This window comes from Poromitra crassiceps (genome assembly GCF_964638095.1).
Source record: "Poromitra crassiceps genome assembly, chromosome: 26".
Lineage (NCBI taxonomy): Eukaryota > Metazoa > Chordata > Actinopteri > Beryciformes > Melamphaidae > Poromitra > Poromitra crassiceps.
The window spans coordinates 3,836,031-3,846,639 of NC_139640.1; the positions used below are offsets into that span (position 1 = coordinate 3,836,031).

General features: G+C 43.2%; 1 protein-coding gene across 1 annotated transcript in view; it reads left to right on the plus strand.

The window, feature by feature from the left end:
• The window catches only part of LOC310798896 (glutamate receptor ionotropic, kainate 2-like), a gene marked incomplete at both ends in the record, with an annotated part of 373,179 nt that overhangs the window by 251,034 nt on the left and 111,536 nt on the right, over nucleotides 1–10,609 (plus strand). Inside the window, one exon of the mRNA XM_083661456.1 lies at nucleotides 10,167–10,285. Within this exon, the coding sequence (XP_083517582.1) occupies nucleotides 10,167–10,285 (119 nt within the window). The remainder of the gene's footprint in view (nucleotides 1–10,166; nucleotides 10,286–10,609) is intronic.

A 10,609-nucleotide genomic window follows, 5' to 3' on the forward strand; every position in this document is an offset into this window, starting at 1 on the left:
CCCCCTCCCCTCGCCTCTCCCTGGCTATCCGCCATGTCTCAGAGTTTGTGCTGTCTTTTCTTCTCTCTCGTTTTCTTCGCCGTGCTTCAAACGCTAAACGGCGTGACGTTGAGATACGGCCGTGTTTTTACAATGGTTCCTAATTAGAGGTGTACCGCAGGGATGACGCATTTTTGTCGGGCCAACCCAGGTGTCCCTGCACTTCAGGTTCTTTCGTCTCAAAGTCGATGGGATTTTTACATGGGAATTCCGGTTAAATGCCTGAAATAAGTGTCTGTGGTTAACAAAACTCTATGAAACAGCAGACTTTGTGGTCAGCAAGATAATCGTCACAAATGAGGATCGCTTTTATGATTTCCGATTCGTAAATGCATTAAAAGTTTTTTTAATTGTTTCAGAAAAGGCTTCAAAAGTCATAAAAGTGGTCCTCATTTTTGAAGGTTATCTTGCAAACAAAGTTCATTCTTTCATCAACTTTATTTTATTATGACTTTATTTAATCTCAGAATTCTGACATTAAAATCTGAATGCTGACTTTTTTCTCTGATTTCTGAGAATTCTGTCTTTAATCTCAGAATTCTAACTTTATCTTCAGAATTCTGACTTTATTCTTAGAATGGTGACTTACCGCCACCAACTGGAATGGAGTGTGGGAGCACTGATTATTATTATTATTATTATTATTATTAATAATAATAATAATAATAAATTATGTTTTTACTGGCAGGTTCCTCTCTGGAGGAAACCCCAGGGGAGCATGTGGAGAACATGCAAACTCCACACAGAAAGGCCCTTTTTGATAACCCCACTAGGAGCACTGATTTGCCCAACCTGCTTGCAGGCTACCAAATTTCTTCTGATTTGTTTTTTTATTTTTTATTTTTTGTCTTTGATGATGTGATGGTGGGCCGGCAGCGGGGGTGGGGGGACAGAGGGGGGGATGACATGCAGCAAGGGACCACGTCGGATTCGAACCCGGGACGGCCGCGCCAAGGACTAAAGCCTTTGTGGTATGCGTTCTACCAGATGAGCCACCGGGGACGCCCCAATTTCTTCTGATTTGACTTTGTAACTAAGATGCCAGGGGAAATATAGTGGAGCAAAAGTATACATTTTATTTGGGGGAATGTAGTGGAGTCAAAGTGAAGGTTGTCAGAAATATAAAAACTGAAGTACAGATACTCTGATACAAATACTTAAAGGAACACTCTGCCCATTTTCAAACAGCTTTGTATCATTAGAACATCAGTAGTATATCAGAAAACTGTAAATTGTTTTGAAGTCTGTCATTTAATTTGACAGTTATTGAGTGTTAAAGTGTGGACCAGTGACATCACTGCTCCACACTAACTCAAATGAATAACTCATTAACTCAAATCAACTCTAAATAACTGTCAAACTAGAGGAATGACTTCAAAACCGTCATCTAGTTTGACAGTTATTGAGAGTTGATTTGAGTTAATGAGTTATTAATTTGAGTTAGTGTGGACCAGTGATGTCACTAGTCCACACTTTAACACTTTGAGTGCCACGGCCCTTGGGCAAAAGGTTGCTTGCTGTGCCACATAGGCCGCAATGCATTTTAAAACAGTCATATAATTTCTTTAATAATTACTATGTAAACACTGAACACGCACAAATAACGATGAGACTCTCTTCTATCACCTGCAAAAAAAAGTTTATTGATCCCATTTTCCGTTCTTTAGTTATGAGCCGGAGAAGATAGCTTGATTGAACCAAAAACAGCCCTTTTTTTCTACGAGCTGAGATAATGAGCCTTTTGTGAAATTAAACATTTCAAGCACATCACTGACTCTGAAGCTAATTTTCTGATGTCTGGGTCTGTCTGGGTGCTGCCCCCCCTCAACTGCACACGCCTCCTCCTGGGTGTGTCTGTTGGCTCTCTGCTGAGTTTGCTGTGCACACACAGTGAAGGGTGCGCGACATCCAGCTTTTTGGTTCCGCGTGTGTTTGTCACGGGCTCCCATGCTTCGAGTTGAGAATAATAAGGCTGATTATGCGAATGTGCTGTCGCAGCGGACACGGAGGTGCTCAGTTGTGACAGTGGATGCAGCTGCTGCGGGCACAGCTGGCGTTTGGCTTCATGCATGTCGATGCATACGGACGGATGCGATGCGATTTCCTTTTTCCCCAGCGACTTCTTCTGTGTGTTTGGCTCCACTTTCTCTTATCAGGAGAGTGCTGTCGCCACCTAATGGGTTTGTAAAATAGGTTATAGACCTCCAATAGCTACAATATTGTAAGAGGCGATGTAAGAAGCTTAGATCGACACCCCCCCGTCAAAAAAAGATTTGGAGTTACTGACGCCATTTGGCGTCGCTGGCAGCCTACGGTAAATTTCTAATGACGCCATATGGCGTCGCTGGCACTCAATGTGTTAACACTCAATAACTGTCAAATTAAATGACAGACTTCAAAACAGTTTACAGTTTTCTGATATACTACTGATGTTCTAATGATACAAAGCTGGTTGAAAATGGGCGGAGTGTTCCTTTAAGTACTATTACTTTGTTACATTACACCACTGCACAGAATCATGCTAACACTGATAAGATTGGACTTGCATGAGTGGTGCTTTCATTGGTGAAAATGCCTGGTCGTCTAGGGCCATGTGTTTTTGATGGATGGCTCTCTTGATCTCGTGGCCTGTGTCTGGTGTTTGAAGCATGGCGAAGAGAAAGGAAAAGCTCACGTTAACTCTAAAACTTTGGGGAGACGTCGGCTGTCTCAGCCCTGGCCCCCCGACAGTTTTACCATTAACACACGTGTTTTCCAATGTTACTGGCGATATGATCACACAAGAGCATAAAAAGCGGCAACTGTCATCTAAGTTGGTTCAGAATATGCACCTATCTTTATAATCACAAGAAGTAAGTTTTGGGTAAGTGTATAAATCCCCCCCCCCCCCTCACTCTAATCTTTGTTCCCTCCTGTATACACAGATGCATGTCAGCTTGTAGTTGTAATGTAATTTTGTAATGTAATTTTTTATTCAGTCATTATAAATAACAAAATCACAGTATAAACATGAATTGCATGAGTTTACTGTAGAGTCTCTAGCACAACAATACAGTCTTGCAAACTTTTGTGAAATGAGCACAAACTCTTGAAAGGCAAACTACAGAAAGTATGGTGAAGCAGTTGTTCTGTTTTTATGCACCAACGGCTTGGAATAGACTGCCCATTCACATAAGAGAAGCACCAACTGTTTTAAGAAGCAGCTGAAGACTTGTTTTTATACCCTTGCTTTAAATGGCAGAAGAGTTTAATTTCATTTTTCTCTTTTTATCAGGTATTGTGTTGTTTTTTTACGGTTACCTCTGTTTAATATCCCTTTTATGCTTTTTCGACAGTTTTTACTATTTTTGTTTAATATCGCCCTTTTACTGTCTTACCTGCATTGTTGTTGTTTTTTCTTGGGTTTTTACTGTAAAGCACTTTGATAATGCATTTTTATGTTATGAAAAGTGCTATACAAAAAAGCATATTATTATTACTTCATTCGGATTATGTGACAGTAGCACAAGTGTGACGAGCCATTTTTATGCCTCTGCTGGCGACAGCCGGGCCGGAGGCATTGGCCTCTATCTTCCCAAAAGCGCTAATTTAGCATTTGCGCTTGTTAGGTAGGGATAGGTAGGTTGTAGGGTTCGAGGTGTGGTTAGAGGGAGTGGAAAAGGGTACCGTCCCCCTGAACCACCATTTCAAGTGGACCCGGGCACAGTTCCCTGTTCCGTGCCCGGGTAAGGAACTCAATGTTCGCACTCATAAAACGAACGGGACCTTGAGTAAGTTTGGGGACAAGCTGTGTGCTCTGAAACTGGTCCCCAGTGTGAAACCACCCTAAATGTCTGTGTCTTCATGTAATCCTTTCCTGGTGGGGAAACATATTGTTTCCTTCCCGTAGCACGTTATTTGCGTTTTAATACATTGTGCTCATTTCACAAAATTAAAGACCAAACTGTCTAGCAAACAGATTTAACACCACAGGGGTTAGCTTACGGTGCATATATATATATATATATATATATATATATATATATATATATATATATATATATATATATATATATATATATATATATATATATTATATGTACACATTATACATTTTATTTAAGTATGCTTGTGTTTGTATTGTACTGTGTGATTGAGTGTTTGTATGAGTGAGATAGTGTTTGAGATGGAATGTTGGACTGATGACAGACAAGGTGCAGGAGTTAACCTGCCTTTAGGTCACCGTCTGATGATAGCTTCTCTTTGCCATATTTACGCCTATTCTATGATGCAGGTTAAAAACCCACACGATGACTCTGTTGCACAGCCACCTCCCCTCATATTTCACCGTTTACTGTTGCTAATGTTAGCGCTTTCTTTTGCTGTGATGTTCCCTCCGATAGCATACATACAATACTGCTCGTTTGCAAGGCAGGTGATGAAACGGCTAAAAAAAATAACTCTATTGTACATCACACCGCTGTAGTCTGTTTACACATTCCCTGCATCCTCCGCATCAGGCAGGTTTTCTTAACCCATTGATACCTGATGCAGCATTTGTGTGTGTATCTCTTTAAGACCGGTCTTAAAGGGATACACACACAAATGCTGCATCAGGTATCAATGGGTTAAGATAACCAAGAAGCTGAGGCAATGCTCAGTGACCATTATTTTAGCATATTATGTGTGCAGAATATTTCCCTTCGTTCTGCAAATAATTATGACTACTGATAATGACATGACGAGTTGTCAGCGTTCTTGCTCAACATTAGAATATCTCTCTCTCTCTGCAAAGTCCTTCTTCCCTCACATCGATGTGTCACCATCTGTCCTCCATCTTTGAATAAGCTGCCTTTGGTAGCTGCATGCTCATATTAAAGGCATGTCCGATCACGTGTGTGACAACGTTTGGATTTCTCTTTGGAATCCTGGAGATTTTGAAAACGTTTTCATTCAAATCGTACGATTTCTTTTTTTAGCATTTATCATCACTGACGTACTGATGCTTAATAATAAGCACGAAAGCCGGGGGTTTGACTAGTTCGAATATAGAAAGCAGATCCTGATGTTTTTTAGTCGCTGATCACAGATATTCCCACGCTGATAAACAACACTGTAGTAGACCAATTCCATTTAAAAAGCATTCATATCATTATGGGGAAACTCAAACTCTGGGATACATTGTGGCCTTTAAATTCAGATTTGATTGACAAAAAAAAATCACTGAACAATTAAATGGGGTGGGGGGGAGGGTTCAGGTTCTACACATTGTATTTGTGTAGCAGTGATCGAGGAGAGACTACGCTGCCTTGCTCCGATATTTAATTAAAGGCCAATATCAATCAATTTGTTTGGAAGTCATGTAGAGATAGACACACACACTCTCTTGATCCTGCGACGGAGAGCATCACCACTAGGGGTGCACCGATCACGTTTTTTGCCACCGATCACCGATTGCCGATCGCCTATGGGAAATATCTGCCCAACCGATCATCGACCGATCCCCGATTACCGATCACCGATCAATAAACTCCTCAAAAAAAGTTTGGAAACGTTATTTCGGTCGATTATTTCTCCCCTTTAATAATACCAATTGGCATTGTATTTTATATCGTTGGAAAGCCTGATTAGTGATAGGGCTTTTTTTTTTATTAAAAAAAATAAATATATATATATATATTTTTTTTTATATAAAAAAATATCTGCAATCAGCCGAAATATCGGCAATCAGCCGATTGCATATTTGAGGTCAAAATCGTCCGGTACAGATTGCTTGCCGATCGATCGGTGCACCCCTAATCACGACCATTCTGTTGGTTCATCTCTCCCGACATTGGCGTTATCGTGCGCATCATCAGATGGGTTTTTTTGCAGGATGACCCATAGAAAGATAAACGCCTGGCATTGTCTGGTGCCTGCTGGCTAGCTGGGTTCCCTACTCTCTCCGTCTGCGCTTATCTCTCCAACTGACCTTGCTCAAAGTTTCTTCCCCCTGGCTGCAGCACAGATGACCTGAGATACACGTCTGAGGGCAGTGTGTAATTGGATCAAAATGACAGCAAACAGGGGGCTGAGCGCTGCTACATTGAGGGACGGGTTAAGCTGTGTTGTCTCCTACAAAAAGGGATTGCTTTAGTATTCCCTTTAGTATCCCCCGCCCTCTTCCGCCCAATCCGCCCGCCCCAGCCGCCCGTCACCAGCTGGTCCCTGGGCTCCTCACGCTCCCAGGCAACGGGTGCCATTGACAACTTGACTCCTCCGTGTTCACGGCGAAGTGGTAATTGGCTTTTCGGGTTACATGATGGCAGGAAATGGCGCTCGGAGACCTCTGCTTAGGGATTGCGGGGGCGCCGGTCGGTCACATGATGCGTCACAGCGTGTGGGGGGGGCGGCTCAAGTCGAACTCAGTTTGGCATCGCAAATTGACAAGCAAGCAAATCTGGAGCAATTGTGAGCGGACAGATTGATTTAAGGCCAAGGATTCTCTTGAAGCAGGAAGAGAGAGAGGGGACATGCCGAGGTCCTTGAGCTGTATCTCCTCCAGAGTGTTGCACTATAACCACATTATACATAGCAAAGCCCATTAGTCAATGACGAGATGCAGTTATGATGCTGTCATGCTATCGATACCACAATACATCTTCATATTGGGTAGAATGTTACCTTGATTCAACATAGGAAAACTGCATTTCATCCAGAGGACATGGCGTCAAAATCCCCAACATGCACCAGTGCAGCTTTTTTTTTCATCTCGTTTTTTCCCCCCCGATTTTTCTCCCCAATTGTATTTGGCCTTGTCGTTGCTCCACCCCCCACTGTGCCGATCTGGGGAGAGTTGTAGACTAGCACACGCTTCCTCCGATCCATGTGCAGTCACCAGCCGCTTCTCTTCCCCTGACAGCGAGGAGTTTCACCCCCCCCCCCCCCCCCCCGAACAGGCACCCCCCGACCAACCAGAGGAGGCGCTAGTGCAGCGACCAGGACTCAAAGCTTTTGCACACCAAGTCCGTATTTTCATCCGAAATTGACGCACGGAAAAAAAAAAAAAGAATACGACCTCATTTGTGTCAATCATCATTGACACACCGAGTCCGACAATTACGTCTGTCATTTTCATTTGCGTTTTCGGACGAGGTTCGATTTTTTTTTCTTCGCATCAGTCAATAGATGTCTGCGAGCTGGGACCCGTCTGTGTTTTCAGATGACGGATTAAAAAACACGCATACGAAAACAATCGGACTGTGTGTGCAAAGACCTTCATACCCTGCCGGCGTTCCACCCGCAGACACGGCCAATTGTGTGTGTAGGAACGTCTTGACCAAGCCAGATGTACCGCTGCCTGTCTCCGCTGTGGTAGTAGGAGAGCGCTTTTACCTCGACACTACCCAGACACACCCCCAGTGTGACATGCTCCTCGATGCAGATGTTAGACCCACACTAGGTTATGGCATTTGACTTTCAGCGCGAGAACCGGAGACAAGTCTAACATTATGCATTTCAATTTGATTAGTCGTCGAACCCTCGTGTCCGTTAAACAGCTTGAGCAAAGATAGGCCCTGATCCCCCCCTATACTCCGGCACAAACCAAATCAGGTCAGCATGTTTAATTGTAGACCAATCAACCTTTACTAATGTAATGTCACTTTTATTTAACATGAATAAATGAGAAAGGTCTTTGCTGGAGGAGGAGTGTGTAGAGTGAGGGGGAGTAGTGAAGCCTGCAGTGCATGATGGGAATAAACCGTTTGATCTTCTGCATATTAATGCTCCTCCCAAGATTATAAGGATTATTAGTTCTTTTTCTCAACTGACAATGAAGTTATTTTCAGACTCCCATCAATTAAATTAACGGAGGGACTTGCCTTTGATATGAGCGTGCCCACGTGAAGAGTCCGTTTGGCAGTACAACGCAGAAGAGAGGGATTCAGATGAGCAACATTTATTTGTTATGCTTTATTTTGACTATTGTTATTCACTGAAGAAATCGACATCTTAATTCACGCGATGCACTCTTAATTTACTAATCCGTTTAACAGCATAACAAGCTAAGATGTTTACATGATTAACATATTCTCATGAAACGTCCGTATGATGCATCTTACGTAAACCGTTTTCCTTCAGTTGTGTGCATAATCCTATGAATTCAGTGGGGAGGCTCTCTCCCTCCCTGCCTGCCTGCATCCCAGAGCGCCTTTTTCCTGTTTTTCTGCCGTTTCTCCACAAGAAAACAGCGGTCAGACAACAGACAAACAAAAAAACAAACAGCAGTCAGACAACAGACCAGACAACAAAACAAACACACAGCGGTCAGACAACAGACAAAAAACTAACAACAAACAAATAGAGGTCAGACAACAGAGCAGCTCGCTGTTTTTGCATCCCGTCTCCCGCAGGCTTGCGGGCTCGCGTTAGCGGGGGCCATGTTTTATCGTTATGTTTAGGCAAGTAAAACAACTTGGTTGTTTGGCTTAAACTAAACTAAAAGCTTATTGCTTTTAAAGATTTTTATTTTTATTACAAATAATAATCGTTCTTCCGTCAAAGCAATGTAGTCCTTCTAGCCTCCCTCCAGTCAGTTCAGCATTCGCACGTCATCAGATACGCCTGGAAAAACAGCGCAAGTTACGCCAGAAACATGATTCCCTCCGTAGCTTAGCGGCAAGGAGAGCTGCATTGCTGAGATACCAACAACCAGATGACGTCGGTCACTCAGTGGCGTTTTGAGGCTGACGAACGTTGCTACAGCCAGCAGGCGGCGCTAAGCAGGGCTTATCCAGAGACAATTCAAAAGTCTCCGGCTTAGCTAACGTAGCTAAATAACATGTGCACAGTGATACTGTGATGCAGTCACAGGTGTGTGTTTATTCACCTTATTCACCACGCCCACTTTTTCTCTGTTCCGCGTTCAACGCAAACGTATTTGTTCTTCCGGTTCAGCGCTAGTTGCTTACTGTGGCTAATATTAGCCGCTAGTTAGTTATGTTATATGGCAGTAAAATGCCACTGAATGACCAAATTGATATAACTTTTAACCATTTCGAGTAACACTGTTTCCATACGGATCACCAGCGTTAGTTTGTTGTTTATAACGTGGCTATATTCATAACGTTTATATCTCGGATGCGTTATTTCGAATCCCACATAGGTTGCGTAACCTATGTGGGTTTCAGGACGAAAAAGTAACTTCATCTTTAGAGCACAATATTCCTGGAATGCAAGTGTAACTAAACAGTTACATATCCTCTGCATTCTACATAAAATTATGATATTACGGGTTGTTTTATTTTATATGTTACATACGTATTGGCCAAGATATGTTAGTTTATGGCGGAGTAATTCTGCCAGTTTAGGAGGGGAGTGTGCGCGGCCATCTTGCCTGCGCGGTTTTTGGCAAGTCAAAACGGAAATACTATTACGAAATGACGTAATGCGGAAGCGTCCATGTGTGGGCAAAGAATAAGGTGAATAGTATTTTACAGCGGCTTCGAACGCGGCTCAGCCAATCACAATCAAGGACCGGAACTATCTGTTTTATAAATACGAATTATAATGCGTTACTTTTCATAGGTTTCAGTACTATGAACATTTCATGAGAACAGCCTGACATGACAGTGTGGTGAGGAATTATAACTCTAACTTCATAAAACCAATACAAACCAGAAGGTGAAAGTATTAGAAAAGATTTATTTACAAAAACAAAGTCACACAGAGCCCTGTGGTTCAGTCCCATCTCCTGACCCCTCCTTCCTGTTCGCCACTTCCTTTTATAGACTTCTAACTGAAGTCCCACAACAAAGAATAGCTTTATGCACCTAGCGCCCCCTACGTCTAGGAGGAGGTATTACAACAACATCTAAATTCTCTCCACACAGTACTAGTGATGCATATTGATTGGGGAAGTGTTTCTAGCATCTCCTCTCTGGACACCAATGACTAACCTTGTTGTTCTCTCTCCCCTGTCTCCCCCTGCAGGTAGGACGACGCCACTGTCGCTCTTACAATGTCTGCTCTTGTTTATAATGCAACTGCAGTAAACGTGTGTGTGTCTGTGTGTGCGTGTGTGTGTGTGCGTGTGTGTGTGTGCACGTACGCGCGTGCGTGCGTGCATGCGTGCGTGTGCATGTGCGTTCTCTGTTAACTGTTAACAGGTTTAGTCCCTACGAGTGGTATAACCCCCACCCTTGCAACCCCGACTCGGACGTGGTGGAAAACAATTTCACCCTGCTAAATAGTTTCTGGTTCGGAGTTGGAGCTCTCATGCAGCAAGGTAGACGCCTCTGCCTGCACCCCTTTTAGCACAAAGTCCCACTTTTTTGCTGGGGGTCAACCTTTTGACCTTTGACCCAGGCCTGTGATCATGCATGGGGGCCTCTGTGCATGTAGCAGCTTAGATGCTTAGCGGTTAGCGCGCGGTCCAACAGGACGGCGATGTGTCTTGGAGATGTGAATGATGCGGATTGGTGAATGACGACACTATAGAGCAAGGTGCTCCTGCATGCTCCCCTCCTCCTTCCTTGGCCCCCAAACCAGTCCCTCCAGGATCTTGCAGAGTTCTTGTGTGATTGTTTGCGATCAAAATGTTTGATTTTGC